Source organism: Chiloscyllium plagiosum, unplaced genomic scaffold, assembly GCF_037043375.1.
Source record: "Chiloscyllium plagiosum isolate Xiang-an unplaced genomic scaffold, Cpla_swu_hap1 HiC_scaffold_7, whole genome shotgun sequence".
In the NCBI taxonomy this organism is placed as follows: domain Eukaryota; kingdom Metazoa; phylum Chordata; class Chondrichthyes; order Orectolobiformes; family Hemiscylliidae; genus Chiloscyllium; species Chiloscyllium plagiosum.
In genome coordinates this window covers 119,744,507-119,761,026 of record NW_028270145.1, presented here as the reverse complement: position 1 = coordinate 119,761,026, position 16,520 = coordinate 119,744,507, and the positions used below count along the sequence as shown (strand labels likewise).

The following is a 16,520-nucleotide window of genomic DNA, read 5'->3' as shown; positions in this document are numbered from 1 at the left end:
CGGAGCTAGCACCGGGCCACTGTTGTGGTCACGTTGCTGAACCCATCAAGCACAGAGCTATATTAGTGCTAGGGAAGATGAGTCCATGCCAATACAGCGCTACATCTGTCTGGACTGCGTGCCTGAATGGATGACAATTACAGAAATACTTGAAAGATGAAATTCAATTGGCCACTGTGAAAGAGTGGGAGAGTGGGTGAACTGGAAACCTCTTTCAAACAGGCACAATGACTTGCAGTATGATGCCGGGTACTGGTCTCCAAGTTGAGAGTTTAAATAGGAAATGGAGGATTAGGAGATGGGAAGATAATGGGAAGCCTGTGTGGGTAGCAGTGAGGGTACTGCTGTTGGCAGGCACAGAGTGAGTGGCAGGATAGTCGACATGATTATCAAACATCTTATCCATCTGCTGTACTCACATGGAAAGGTCCTGCTGGTTTTTCTTGAACACTTCTCCGATATACTGGAAAATATCCGGCGTGAAGAGGTAAATTCCACAGTTAATGATATCACTGACAAAAGTGCTTGGCTTTTCCACATAATGGAGAACCTGCAAAGGCAGGACAGGAGGAGAGGTAAAAACAATGACTGCAGATGCTGGAAACCAGATTCTGGATCAGTGGTGCTGGAAGAGCACAGCAATTCAGGCAGCATCCGAGGACAGGCAAAATCGACGTTTCAGGCAAAAACCCTTCATCAGGAATAAAGGCAGTGAGCCTGAAGCGTGGAGAGATAAGCTAGAGGAGGGTAGGGGTGGGGAGAAAGTAGCATAGAGTACAATAGGTGAGTGGAGGAGGGGATGAAGGTGATAGGTCAGGGAGGAGGGTGGAGTGGATAGGTGGAAAAGGAGATAGGCAGGTAAGACAAGTCATGGGGACAGTGCTGAGCTGGAAGTTTGGAACTGGGGTGAGGTGGGGGAAGGGGAAATGAGGAAACTGTTGAAGTCTACATTGATGCCCTGGGGTGTTCCGAGGTGGAAGATGAGGCGTTCTTCCTCCAGGCGTCTGGTGGTGAGGGAGCGGCGGTGAAGGAGGCCCAGGACCTCCATGTCCTCGGCAGAGTGGGAGGGGGAGTTGGAATGTTGGGCCACAGGGCGGTGTGGTTGATTGGTGCCGGTGTCCCGGAGATGTTCCCTAAAGCGCTCTGCTAGGAGGCGACCAGTCTCCCCAATGTAGAGGAGACCGTATTGGGAGCAACGGATATAATAAATGATATTGGTGGATGTGCAGGTAAAACTTTGATGGATGTGGAAGGCTCCTTTATGGCCTTGGATGGAGGTGAGGGAGGAGGTGTGGGTGCAGGTTTTGCAATTCCTGCGGTGGCAGGGGAAAGTGCCAGGATGGGAGGGTGGGTTGTAGAGGGGCGTGGACCTGACCAGGTAGTCACGGAGGAGAGTATTACGAGGCTAATGTCACAACAGCCTGTGGAGGGAAGTGATAATATAACTATAGCTCACTGCACTCTGAATCACTATTTGTCCAGAACCAAGATGCTCAGCACCATCCAGGATGAAGTGGTCTGCTTGCTCAGCATCCATCGTATACACCCACTCCCTCCCCCACTGACTAGCAGCATTATATACCATCGACAAGATGCACAACAAAAACTCACTAAAGATCCATAGACAGCACCTTCTAAACCCACAATCACTACCATCTATATAAAAATGAAATATTGTGGATGCTGGGAATCTGAAACAAACATGGAAAATGCTGGAGACATTCAGCAGGTCTGGCACAGTCTGTGGAGAAGAAAACAGAGTAAACACATAAAGTCTGGTATGACTCTTGTGCAGACGTCATACCATCAACATCTAGAAGGACAAGGGCAGCAGATACATGGGAACACCACCCCCTGCAAGTTCCCCTCCAAGCCCCTCACCATCCTGACTTGGAAATATATCGCCGTTCCTTCAGTGTCGCTGGGTCAGAATCCTGGAATTCCCTCCCTAAGGGCATTGTGGGTCTACCCACAGCACATGGACTGCAGCGGGTCAAGAAGGCAGCTCACCCCCACCTTCTCAAGGGGCAACTAGGGATGGGCAGTAAATGATGAACATGAGAGTGACTCATGCCCCCCAAGAGTGAATTTTAAAATATATTTCCTCAACTTTGGCTGAAGGAAAGTCAAAGATGGAAATGATATAAAGGAGAAACAGACTGAAATAACCCACTCCCCAGTGAAAGATCAGTTGCTTGTGGGTTGACACCAGGACCTTAGCAGTGGACACTGAAGAAATGTTACACTTCCCACACTGTCCTTCATGTAAGCTGCTGTCTGCCTGTCCAGTTGGACATTAAACATTGATGACAGTCTGGTTGGAATCTGTCGGAACATGATCAGGTGCCGCCTGTTGGACTACAGAACCAGACAATACGGGAGGAGGCCATTCAGTCTATCGTGTCTGTACTGGCTACGTGAAGAACCAATGCAATTCATCCCTCATTAGGGGCATTTAAGCAACTCTTGGATAGCCACATGGAAAATGGTACAATGAAGGGTATGTAGGTTAGTTTGATCTTAGAGTAGGATAAAAGGCTGGCACAACATTGAGGGCCAAAGGGCCTGTATTGTGCTGTACAATTCTATGTTCTATCCCACTTCTCTGCTCTTTTCCCCAGACCCTGGACATTTTGTTTTATTCTAATATTTATCGCAATCCCATTAGGAATTTGCCTTCTTTGTCTTTCAGGGAGTACAGTTACGGTCAGAACAACTTGCTGCCAAAAGCAAGCTATCCATTTCACTTTGTGTTTCTCCCTACCCAGTATGTCAACCCAAACAAACAATGGGCACTTCAATCTCACAACTTCCTCCAGGAACGTATGAACAGGAAGAAGCCATTCAGTGACTGCGTCTGTTTGATTCATATCTCTAGTCCAGTCGGCTGTCTTTTCACCAAATCACTGATCCCCTTGTCCCTCGGAAACCTATCCAGCTCAGTCTCTGAAACTCCGCTGACCAGCCCCCTCCCATTCCAGCCCCTACGGTTTTGTGGTCGGGGGAGTGGGACATTTGCAGATGGCATGGGGAGTAGAAGGGTTCCTGATTTTCACTCCCCTTTTTGAGTGTTTCCTGATATCAATCCTGAATGGACCCAAGCTACAATTTGAATGGGGTATCTTCCTCCCACTGCCTGAAGGAAATGGTTTCTCTCTATCAATCCTATCAGCTCAAACACCTCAATTCCATCTTTTACACTGGGGGGACTAGCAGCTTAGTTTCTGTGACCTGGCCTTATATTTAACCCTTTCAGCCCCAGTTATCATTCTAGTGAATCTGCACCAACCCCCTCCCTCCACAAGACTGAAATATTCCTTTACATTGCTTCCTGATATGGAGGCACAAAGCTGAGAAACTGCTTTCCCCACAGGGAGTGGAGGTGGTGCATCACATTGACATATTTAACGGCAAACTGGATACTGCATGGTAGAGACAGGAGTAGCTGGTTATGGGGGGGGAGGGAGGGGAAATGGGCTGGGAGGAGGTTTCTGTGCAGCATAAACACCAGTATTGTCATCATCATCATCAACGGTCCCTCATAGATAAGGAGGACTCTCTCCCACCCTCAGGGTGAGTGTGAAGGTGGCTATACAGATCAATGCAGCTACCACAGACTCTGTTACACTGGGAGCCAGTGGCAGTCACAGGAAGGGGTTAGTGGACCGTCAGTGTGGCAGTATGCTCTATGATGCACAGTGCAGACGGGCTGAATGGCCAGTTGCTGTGTAATAGAAGCAGCCTGTGCTGAATGAGGCAGTAGGAACAGCCTACTTCCTATCCCCCGAGCTCGTCATGGCCTGTGACAGAGCAAGGGACTCACCTCGTGTGTCTGCTGATTCTCCACAATGCAGCCGTAATTCATCGACTGCCTCCTGTTCGCCTGCAGAGAGACAACAGAGAGCATTAACAGGCAGCTTCAACTAAACCTCATCCAGGATAACATGCACACAATGTCAGGCAATGACCATCTCAGTAAGAGAGAATCTAACCATCGTCACCTTGAACTGTAGAATTTTACAGTACAGAAGAAGGCCATTTGACCCATCACGTCTGTACATTCAATGGCGTATTATCATTGAATGCCCCACTATCAACATCCTGGCGGCTTATCACTGACCAAAGCTCAGCTGGATTTGCCCCATAAGCACAGCGGCTACAGGAGCAGGTCAGAAGTTAGGAATTACTCCCCTCCTGACTCCCCAAAGCCTGCCCACCATCTCCAAGGCACAACTCCGGAGTGTGATGGAATAATCCCCACTTGCCCTGGATGGGGGCAGCTCCAACAACACTCAAGAAGCTTGACACCATCCAGGACAAAGCAGCCGCTTGATTGGCACCACACCCACAAACACCCACTCCCTCCCCCACCCACACTCAGTAGCAGCAGTGTGTACCAGCTACAAGATGCACTGCAGAAATTCACCAAAGATCCTCAGACAGCACCTTCCAAACCCACAACCACTTCCATCTGAAAAGAGAAGAGCAGCAGGTACATGGGAACACGTACTTGGAAACACATCGCTGTTCCTTCAGTGTCACTGGGTCAGAATCCTGGAATTCCCTCACTGACAGCACTGAGTGCCCTTACATCCAGGGACTGCAGCTGTTCAAGGTTGCAACACCTTCTCCAGGGGTAATTAGGGATGGGTAATAAATGCTGGACCAGCCAGCTTTGCCTACATCCTGCGAATGAATAAACACTACACCAGCCTCACCCATCCAAGTCCAAACCTCCCTATCTCCCTCTACCCCAAAACCAATCTCCGTGGCCTATCCGTAAACCACCATCCTTTTCACCCTGCAGTGTACCACCCTTCCCTGCCCCTCTAACCCTGAATAGAAATTTCAGAGGATTTCGACAACATCATGGAACAGTTTCCTTACAGTTGTGCCCAACATGACGAACGAGTCGAGGTGGCCCCGGGATTGCTGGAATTCCATCATTTCCACCAGGGGAAACTCACAGCAAACATCTGCGTTCATGACAAAGAATTTCTCTGGGTTTCCAAACAGGATCTGGTCTCGGAAGTGATACAGCCCACCGCCAGTGCCCAGAGCTATGTACTCTTGAAGATACCTGAGAGCAGACACACATAACGAATGAGTTCTGACTAAGAGTAATAGCGGACCCAAAACATTAACTCCATTTTTCTCTCTCCACAGATGCTGTCAGACCTGCAGAGTTTCTCCAGGACACTCTGCATTTGTTTCAGATTTCCAGCATCTGCAGTATTTTATCTTTATTGAAGAATCTGTTCAAGGTGGAGTTAGACCGACGTTTGAGAGACAAAGGAGTGAAGGGTTCATGGAAGCAGTTGGGAAAGTCCAGCTGAAACCACAATCAGATCAGCAACAATCTTACAGCCCACACAGACTAGGTGGCACCAAGATACCTGACAAGAATGAACACTATTTTCTGGATTAGTGGTGCCGGAAGAGCACAGCAGTTCAGGCAGCATCCAAGGAGCAGCGAAATTGACGTTTCGGGCAAAAGCCCTATGAACACGATCCCAGGGACCTATTGAAGCCAGGATGCTAGCCATTAGCACCTGTTTCTGCAGATCAGCTAAACCTCCTGTTACAATTTCATGATGAAAGGCTTTGGCCCAAAATGTGGATACTCCTGCTCCTCGGATGCTGCCTGACCTGCTGTGCTTTTCCAGCACCACTCTAATCTTGACTCTGATCTCCAGCATCTGCAGTCCTCACTTTTACCTCCTGTTACAATTGTTAACTGATGGATACTGCAGGACAAGCACCTGTTTTCTATTAACTTCTTGAAACCGCATTGTTTTGTGATTAACATTATACTGCTGTAACCCGCTAAAACTGACTATACGTACTGCTCAGGGAGGTAACTGGGCAAAGTATCCATTTGGTATCAGTCCAGTCAATTTCTCTTCCCCACAATATCATGAGAAATAAATCAGTGTTTGTCAATTTTACAAGCTCCGTGTGTGGCCTCTATTTGTAATTGAACAATTCTCCGACACTCAGTGTACAGTTCTCTCAGCAACAGGACTGCATCTGCCACACTGAACGTGCACATACACCTCACACTATCAACAACACAGAGGGCTTTTAGGACAATTAATTGTTACCTGATACAGACTTTGAATTCCTGCTGTGCTGATGAGAGGAAACGGTTTAATTCATCGCTTGGCTGGTAAAACCCAATCAGTAAGATCTCCTTCAAATTTGGAACCTAGAGAGACAAACAGAGAGGAACACAGGAACAGGAGGAGGCCATTCAGCCCCACAACCTGTCCCATCATTCAATGAGATTCTGGCTAAGAGCTGACCTAACTCTGGATAGCTGACTTATTTCCATTATTCTTAACATCACTGGATAATAAAAATCTATCAATGACAGATTTAAAATTAACAATTGGTTTATAATTTGCCATAAATACTGTCAGCTCTTCTGTAACGTGATAGTTGCATTCTTGTGCAACTCCGCGTTATACAAAAATTGCGCTTTAGAAACAGGGCTTAAATTGTTGATGATGTAATTGCACTACAACCAACACGCGTTTTCAAACCTCACGCTGTAAAAACAGCATCCCCAACTCATCAGTTACGTTACAGTGAATCCACATTGAAGAGATATGCATCATACTAGAGTGTCCTGTATCCTTTTGCTCTTTATTTGCAGATAAAACACCTTTGGGAATCCCCATACTTTCTAAACTCCTTCATGAACTCTGAGGATATGTCACTCGATCGAAAACGTTAACTCTGATTTCTCTCCACATGCAGTTGAGCTTTTTCAGCAGCTTCTGTTGTCCCTTTATATTGCACTGATTGCACCACTGGGGTTTCAGGATGATTGTGTAAAGATCATAATTTTTTATTTGTGTATTTTTGACTGTGGACTAATGTAGGAAAAAAGGAATGTTTTAAGAACCAAGCATTGTTCAAAATGATTACCTCACATTTTGAAAGCAAGCTTCCTGACACTCACTGTAAGCGTTGTTTACACAGCTGCTGGTTGAAGCACAGGGGAAGGCCAGGGATGAGCTGGAGCTGGAGTGTTTACAAATGGCAATTCAGCCAGCAACAAGGGGTGGGTTCATCTATCAAATGATGAACAGTTGGCCATGACAGGCCTTCTGCCTGGCAACAATGATATGGCTGGCTCCCAGATGCTGAACACCTTCTGGGTTTGAAGCTATCTGTCTTCAGAAAGGAACATACTGCCCCTTTCCCTGAAGGGAAACAAAGTGGAAGCCTGAAGGAAGCCCAGTGTATTGCCTTTCACCAGGTGTGGCCATAACCAATAACTATTAAGTCAGAGAGGTGGCACAGTGGCTCAGTGGTTAGCACCGCAGCCTCACAGCACCAGGAACTCGGGTTCAATTCCAACCTTGGGCGACTGTCCGTGTGGAGTTTACACATTCTCCCCGTGTCTGCGTGGGTTTCCTCCGGGTGCTCTGGTTTCCTCCCACAGTCTAAAGATGTGCAGGTCAGGTGAACTGGCCATGGGAAATTGCCCGTACTTAGATTAGATTAGATTACTTACTTAGATTAGATTACTTACTGTGTGGAAACAGGCCCTTCGGCCCAACAAGTCCACACCGACCCGCCGAAGCGTAACCCACCCAGACCCATTCTCCTACATTTACCCCTTCACCTAACACTACGGGCAATTTAGCATGGCCAATTCACCTAACCTACTGTTCAGGGATATGTAGGTTAGGTGCAATGGTTAGGGTAGGGGAATAGGTCTGGGTGGGATAGTCTTCAGAGGGTTGGTGTGGACTTATTGGGCTGAAGGGCCTGTTTCCACATTGTAGGGATTCTAATTCTAATAAGCTGTGAGCCAGTTGCTCTGTGCCTCCTGCAGCACGTGGAAGTACTTGGAGAAGGAAGATGAAGAGCAGCAGATCCTGACAAGCCAAAAGGATCATCTGAGTGAACCCTGTCAACAGGAATCATTAAACTGCCTCACAGTCTCTCCCCATGTCCTAACGCCCATTTTTATTTGTGTCTGTCCCAACGTGTGTGTTGAGGGCAGTTTTAAATTTAGAGTTTTAGTTAGTACAACTAAATATTGTCGCCTCATAATTGTAGATCTTTAGTGAGAATTTACTTATTTGTAATAAATTGTAATCCTTGTAAAGCACAGAAATATGTTCAATGCTCTCAATCAACTTGGGTCTAAAAAAGAGTAATTTGCAAACGTTTACAAATTGTTTGAACTTTCATGATGACTCTGGAACAGCAGTGTTGATCTCAGTGACGGGTGTTTGTCAGCGATTCTGAGGGAAGCTGAGAGGAAGACTATTACCTTTGCACAAGCCTCGATGTGATGCTGGATCATTGGGACCCCGGCCACAGGGAACAGCGGCTTCGGGACCTCGAAGGACAAAGGCCGGAACCGTGTACCTGGAAACATACCACAGCATCACCACAGGCACCCAGCCAGACCACAGCATCACCACAGGCACCCGGCCAGACCACACCATCACCACAGGCACCCGGCCAGACCACACCATCACCACAGGCACCCGGCCAGACCACACCATCACCACAGGCACCCAGCCAGACCACACCATCACCACAGGCACCCGGCCAGACCACACCATCACCACAGGCACCCGGCCAGACCACACCATCACCACAGGCACCCGGCCAGACCACACCATCACCACAGGCACCCGGCCAGACCACACCATCACCACAGGCACCCAGCCAGACCACACCATCACCACAGGCACCCGGCCAGACCACACCATCACCACAGGCACCCGGCCAGACCACACCATCACCACAGGCACCCGGCCAGACCACACCATCATCACAGGCACCCAGCCAGACCACACCATCACCACAGGCACCCGGCCAGACCACACCATCACCACAGGCACCCGGCCAGACCACACCATCACCACAGGCACCCGGCCAGACCACACCATCACCACAGGCACCCGGCCAGACCACACCATCACCACAGGCACCCGGCCAGACCACACCATCACCACAGGCACCCGGCCAGACCACACCATCACCACAGGCACCCGGCCAGACCACACCATCACCACAGGCACCCGGCCAGACCACACCATCACCACAGGCACCCAGCCAGACCACACCATCACCACAGGCACCCGGCCAGACCACACCATCACCACAGGCACCCAGCCAGACCACACCATCACCACAGGCACCCAGCCAGACCAAACCTCCCAGCACGGGGTTAGACACAGAGGAAAGCTCCCTCTACACCGTCCCCATCAAACACTCCCAGCACAGGGTTAGATACAGAGTGAAGCTCCCCCTACACTGTCACCATCAAACACTCCCAACACGGGGTTAGACACAGAGGAAAGCTCCCTCTACACCGTCCCCATCAAACACCCCCACGACAGGGACAGCACGGGGTTAGATAGAGGAAAGCTCCCCCTACACTGTCCCCCCATCAAACACTCCCAGGACAGGGTTAGATACAGAGGAAAGCTCCCCCTACACTGTCCCCCATCAAACACTCCCAGCACAGGGTTAGATACAGAGGAAAGCTCCCCCTGCACTGTCCCCCATCAAACACTCCCAGCACAGGGTTAGATACATAGGAAAGCTCCCCCTACACAGTCCCAAATCAAACACTTCCAGCACAGGGTTAGATACAGAGGAAAGCTCCCCCTACACTGTCCCCCATCAAACACCCCCAGGACATGGACAGCACAGGGTTAGATACAGATGAAAGCTCCCTCTACACTGTCTCCCCATCAAACACTCTCAGGACAGGGACAGTATGGGGTTAGATTTTTTTTCACAATTTGTGGGACATGGGCGGCGCTGTCTGGTCCCAGCATTTATTCCCCGTCCCTAGTTGCCCCTTGAGAAGGTGGGGGTGAGCTGCCTTCTTGAACCGCTGCAGTCCATGTGCTGTGGGTAGACCCACAATGCCCTTAGGGAGGGAATTCCAGGATTCTGACCCAGTGACACTGAAGGAACGGCGATATATTTCCAAGTCAGGATGGTGAGGGGCTGGGAGGGGAACTTGCAGGGGGTGGTGTTCCCATGTACCTGCTGCCCTTGTCCTTCTCGATGGAAGTGGTTGTGGGTTTGGAAGGTGCTGTCTGAGGATCTTTGGTGAGTTTCTGCAGTGCATCTTGTAGCTGGTACACACTGCTGCTACTGAGTGTGGGTGGGGGAGGGAGTGGGTGTTTGTGGATGTGGTGCCAATCAAGCGGCTGCTTTGTCCTGGATGGTGTCAAGCTTCTTGAGTGTTGTTGGAGCTGCCCCCATCCAGGGCAAGTGGGGTGTATTCCATCACACTCCGGAGTTGGGCCTTGTGGACACAGACTAAAGTTCCTTCTGCACTGCCCCCGTGAAACAATCCCAGGACTGAGTCAACATAGAGACATACAAGCTTCACCTGAGGCCCACTGAAGATGTTACCGAGTAAGGTGACAAAACGTCTGGAAATGAACCTTCCAACTCAGCGAGCAAATCTACATCCATAGAGTAACAGAGCTCGGAAACAGACTCTTCGGTCCAACCCGTCCATGCCGACCAGATATCACAACCCAATCTAGTCCCACCTGCCAGCAGCCAGCCCATATCCCTCTAAACCCTTCCTATTCATACACCCATCCAAATACCTTTTAAATGTTGTAATTGTACCAGCCTCCACCCCTTCCTCTGGCAGCTCATTCCATACACATACCACCCTCTGCTTGAAAACGTTGCCCCTTAGGTCTCTTTTATATTTTTCCCCTCTCACCCTAAACCTATGCCTTCTAGTTTGGGACTCCCCCATCCCAGTGAACAGACTTTGTCTATTTACCCTATCCATGCCCCTCATGATTTTATAAACCTCCATAAGGTCCCCCCTCAGCCTCCGACGCTCCAGGGGAAAACAACCCCAGCCTATTGGATTCTGGATAATCCAAGATGGAGGATGGGAAACATTTCTGGCTGTAACAGGTTAGACCATAGGACATAGGAGTGGAAGTAAGGCCATTCGGCCCATCAAGTCCACTCCGCCATTCAATCATGGCTGATGGGCATTTCAACTCCACTTACCCGCATTCTCCCCGTAGCCCTTAATTCCTTGTGACATCAAGAATTTATCAATTTCTGCCTTGAAGACATTTAGCGTCCCAGCCTCCACTGCACTCTGCGGCAATGAATTCCACAGGCCCACCACTCTCTGGCTGAAGAAATGTCTCCGCATTTCTGTTCTGAATGTACCCCCTCTAATTCTAAGGCTGTGTCCACGGGTCCTAGTCTCCTCGTCTAACGGAAACAATTTCCTAGCATCCACCTTTTCCAAGCCACGTATTATCTTCTAAGTTTCTATTAGATCTCCCCTTAATCTTCTAAACTCCAATGAGTACAATCCCAGGATCCTCAGCTGTTCCTCGTATGTTAGACCTACCATTCCAGGGATCATCTGTGTGAATCTCCGCTGGACACGCTCCAGTGCCAGTATGTCCCTCATGAGGTGTGGGGACCAAAACTGGACACAGTACTCCAAATGGGGCCTAACCAGAGCTTTATAAAGTCTCAGTAGTACATCGCTGCTTTTATATTCCAACCCTCTTGAGATAAATGACAACATTGCATTCGCTTTCTTAATCACGGATTCAACCTGCATGTTTACCTTTAGGGAATCCTCGACTAGCACTCCCAGATCCCTTTGTACTTTGGCTTTATGAATTTTCTCACCGTTTAGAAAGTAGTCCATGCTTGTATTCTGTTTTCCAAAGTGCAAGACCTCGCATTTGCTCACATTGAATTCCATCAGCCATTTCCTGGACCACTCTCCCAAACTGTCTAGATCCTTCTGCAGCCTCCCCACTTCCTCAGTACTACCTGCCTGTCCACCTAACTTCGTATCATCGGCAAACTTCGCTAGAATGCCCCCAGTCCCTTCATCCAGATCATTAATGTATAATGTGAACAGCTGCGGCCCCAACACTGAACCCTGCGGGACACCGCTTGTCACCTATTGCCATTCCGAAAAAGAACCTTTTATCCCAACTCTCTGCCTTCTGTCAGACAGCCAATCCCCAATCCATGCCAGTAGCTCACCTCGAACACCATGGGCCCTCACCTTGCTCAGCAGCCTCCTGTGTGGCACCTTATCAAAGGCCTTTTGGAAGTCTAGATAGACCACATCCACTGGGTTTCCCTGGTCTAACCTACTTGTCACCTCTTCAAAGGTTGCTCTTTGTTCGAGGTATTTTAGTTGCTGGAGGTGATTTCCTCGAATTTCAGGAGCAGCAATTACTATTTTATATGCAGTTGCATTGTTTTGCAACTTGGAAAAAAAGTGAAAACAATAGCACTTTTAAAATTGAGAGGAACAGACAAAGGTGAGGTCAGTGCAGGAGAGACAGAGAAACAGAAACAAACATTTTTGTGGACATTTCAGAGACATGGATAAAGCAGGAACAGGAATGGTTGTTGTTGGTTCTGGGATTTAGATGTTTCAGTAAGATCAGAGACTATGGTAAAAGAGGGGGAGGTGTGGCATTGTTAGTCAAGGACAGTATTACAATGGTAGAAAGGCCGTTTGAGGACCCGTCTACTGAGGTAGCATGGGCTGAGGTTAGAAACAGGACTGGAGGGGCATTGGGAGTTTTCCAGAAATGTCGAGGAAAGGATAGCAAAGATAATTCTGGATAGGAGCGAGAGCAACAGGATAGTTGTTATGGGGAACTTTAACTTTCCAAACATTGACTGGAAATACTATAGGTCGAGTACTTTAGATGGGTCAGTTCTTGCCCAATGTGTGCAGGAGGGTTTTCTGACACAGTATATAGACAGGCCAACAAGGGGCAAGGCCACATTGGATTTGGTACTGGGTAATGAACCCGGCCAGGTGTTAGATTTGGAGGTAGGTGAGCACTTTGGTGATAGTGACCACAATTCGGTTATGTTTACGTTAGTGATGGAAAAGGATAGGTATATAACACAGGGTAAGATTTATTCTGGGGAAAGGCAATTATGATGCGATCAGGCAAGATTTAGGATGCATGGGATGGGGAAGGAAACTGCAGGGGATGGGCACACTTGAAATGCGGAGTTTATTTAAGGAACAGCTACTGTGGTTGATGGGAAATGTTCATCCTGGAGTTCAGTTACTAGTGGTGTTCCACAAGGATCTGTTTTGGGGCCACTGCTGTTTGTCATTTTTAAATGACCTGTACACGGGCGTAGAAGGATGAGTTTGTAAATTTGCGGATGACACTGAGGTCGGTGGAGTTGTGGATAGTGTTGAAGGATGTTGCATGTTACAACGGGACATAGATAAGCTGCAGAGCTGGGCTGAGAGGTGGCAAATGGAGTTTAATGCGGAAAAGTGTGACCTGATTCACTTTGTAAGAAGCAACAGGAATAAAGAGTACTGGGCTCATGGCAAGATTCTTGGTAGTGTAGATGAGCAAAGAGATCTCGGTGTCCATGTACATTGATCCCTGAAAGCTGCCACCCAGGATGATAAGGTTATTAATATGAAAAATGGTGTGTTAGCTTTGTAGAGGGATTGAGTTTCAGAGCCATGAGGTCATGCTGCAGCTGTACAAAACTCTGGTGCGGCCGCACTTGGGAGTATTGTGTACAGTTCTGGTCACCGCATTATAGGAAGGATGTGGAAGTTTTGGAAAGGGTTCAGAGAAGATTTACCAGAATGTTGCCTGGTATGGAGGGAAGGTCTTATGTGGAAAGGCTGAGGGACTTGAGGCTGTTTTCTTTAGAGAGAAGAAGATTGAGAGGTGACTTAATAGAGACATATAAGATAATCAGAGGGTCAGATAGGGTGGACAGGGAGAGCCTTTTTCCTCGGATGGTGACGGCTAGCAGGAGGGGACATTGCTTTGAATTGAGGGGTGATAAAGGACAGATGTCAGAGGTAGTTTCTTTACTCCGAGAGTAGTAGGGGCATGGAAAACCCTACTTGCAACAGTAGCAGACTCACCAACTTTTAAGGGCATTTAAATGGTCATTGGATAAACACATGGATGAGAATGGAATAGTGAGGGTTAGATGGGCTTCAGATTGGTTCCACAGGTCGGTGCAACATCGAGGGCTGAAGGGCCTGTACTGCGCTGAAATGTTCTATGTTCTAACACTGGGTTTGATACAGAATAAAGCTCCCTTGATACTGTGCCTATCGAACTTACCAAGTAGACTAAAATACATTTAAAAAAATCACCCTCATATAAACACCTGCTCATCACTTTAAAAACTTCAACCTTCTCAGGACTGCCTCCAGTGCCAGGAAATGTTTTCTTAGATAAGGGTCCCAAAACAGTTCACAGTGTTCCAATTGTGCTCTGACCAATACCTTGTATAATTTTAGCAAAACCTCCCTATTTTTATGCCACATTACCTTCTCTATTACCTTGAATGCTAGATATTTGTGATTCATGGACCAGTATATCCAAATATGTCTGTTCTGTAGCTTTCTGCAGTCTTTCATTAAAATAATATTCAGCCCCTCTGTTGCTCCTGCCAAATGGGCTCACTTTTCCCATTGCCCAATTAGAATGTAAAATAAAAATCTGTTATGAACTTAATATTGACTGTTATTGACTGTTGTTACAATATTGCGAGAGTGGCGCTGGAAAAGCACAGCAGCTCAGGCAGCATCCGAGGAGCAGGAAAATCAACCTTTCCTGCTGGAGCCCTTCATCAGGAATGGTTACCATATGTATGTAACATTACATTCTATGTGTTCAGTGTTTGTCCACTTGCTTAGCCAGACTATGTCCCTCTACAAACTCTTTTTGTCATCCTCACCACTTGCTTTCCCACCTATTTTTGTATTATCTGTAAATGTGGTAGTTTCTGAAGTAACTCCCCAGAGGCCGTTATCCTGTCACTAAGTCCCCCTTTATTTCCACATGGAGAGTCCCTGACACTGACCCAGTTCCCTCAGGGCCAGCTCTCTCAGAGTGAACAGAACCTCTGACCCCTCCCCCACCCGTGTATATCTGTCAGCCAAGGCTCCCTGATTGGACCAGTTCAACAGGCCCCCAATCAGGGAGCTCAGGTTCCCTGGGGTCCTCCTGGGTGACCTCTCTACCGTCCGTACAGTGTCACTCCTGATTCTCACCCTCCCCCCACATCTCCCTGTCCCTGCCTACCCCCCACCCCCCACACCGGGGTCTCACCCCATCTCAGTCAGGCCACCCCCTCTCCCTGGCTCCACCCAACAGTAGCCACAACCACTTTGGCCCTACCCTACCCCATCCCCTGCCCCTCTGCAGGCCACACCCCTGGGCCGTCCCCTCTCCCTCAGGCCCCACCTCCCCTGGCCCCTCCCCTCTCCCTCAGGCCCCATGTTCCCCTGGCCCCTCCCCTCTCCCTCAGGCCCCATGTTCCCCTGGCCCCTCCCCTCTCCCTCAGGCCCCATGTTCCCCTGGCCCCTCCCCCTCAGGCCCCTCCCCTCTCCCTCAGGCCCCTCCCCTCTCCCTCAGGCCCCATATTCCCCTGGCCCCTCCCCTCTCCGTCAGGCCCCTCCCCCTCCCTCAGGCCCCACCTCCACCTAGCCCCGCCCCCTCCCCTGGCCCCTCCCCTCTCCCTCAGGCCCCACCTCCCCTGGCCCCTCCCCTCTCCGTCAGGCCCCTCCCCTCTCCCTCAGGCCCCACCTCCCCGTGGCCCCGCCCCCTCCCGTGGCCCCGCCCCCTCCCCGTGGCCCCGCCCCCTCCCCGTGGCCCCGCCCCCTGTGACGGTACCTTTCTGGGAGCCCCCAATCAGAATCACGGCCTTCAGCATCGCGCCTCCGGGCGGGTGTGTGTCGGGGGAGCTCTGTCTCTCAGGGTTTTGTGGGGGTGGGGGAGGCTCTCTGTCCCGCTTGGGGGGAGGGGGGGTAGCTCTGTCTCCGCGCGCGCTCCCACCGCCGCTCGGACACACTCGCACTCGCCAACCACTTCCGGCGCACTCTGATGATGACTGGGGCCATGCGACCCGTGGGTGGGTGTCGGGGAGTGATGACGATGGAGCTGGAGGGACAGCCCCGCCCCAAGGGCGGTGCTTGGTATAGGGCCCGCCCCCACGGTGTGGCTGTAACCCCTCCCCAGGGGCGGAGCCTGGTATAGGGCCCGCCCCCACTGTGTGGCTGTAACCCCGCCCCAGGGGCGGAGCCTGGTATAGGGCCCGCCCCCACTGTGTGGCTGTAACCCCGCCCCAGGGGCGGAGCCTGGTATAGGGCCCGCCCCCACTGTGTGGCTGTAACCCCGCCCCTGGGCAGTGGGGGATGGGAGAGCAGTTTAACACCAACAACTGGTTATAACTAACTAGTTAATGTCTGACAGGGGGGTGGGGTGGGGGGTTATAACTAACTAGTTAATGCCTGACAGGGGGGTTAGAGGTCACCCAGCAGCAGGCCTCAGTTCCCACAGTTACATTTCACACCCTCACAAAGCCTTGTCAGAGCCACTTTAGAAACAGGGTTTACCATCAGACACTGCCTGGGCTGGGCTGGCACCTATTACCGTGTTAGATAAACCCACACCAACTTGACAATGCTCAAGTTAAAAATCACACAACACCAGGTTATA

The 16,520-nt window shown here is 49.8% G+C and overlaps 1 protein-coding gene across 2 annotated transcripts in view; it reads right to left on the bottom strand.

Annotated features, from left to right (window-relative positions):
- Positions 1–15,841, bottom strand: part of gmppaa (GDP-mannose pyrophosphorylase Aa) — a 34,117-nt gene extending 18,276 nt beyond the window's left edge. For both annotated transcript variants that reach the window (XM_087989432.1, XM_087989433.1), the window contains exons 1-6: positions 15,696–15,841; positions 8,294–8,391; positions 6,105–6,208; positions 4,888–5,080; positions 3,824–3,883; positions 420–550 (exon numbers count right to left, since the gene is read on the bottom strand). In XM_087989432.1, the coding sequence (XP_087845558.1) occupies positions 420–550; positions 3,824–3,883; positions 4,888–5,080; positions 6,105–6,208; positions 8,294–8,391; positions 15,696–15,735 (626 nt within the window). In that variant the 5' untranslated portion in view covers positions 15,736–15,841. The remainder of the gene's footprint in view (positions 1–419; positions 551–3,823; positions 3,884–4,887; positions 5,081–6,104; positions 6,209–8,293; positions 8,392–15,695) is intronic.
- Between the last annotated feature and the right edge of the window lie 679 nt (positions 15,842–16,520).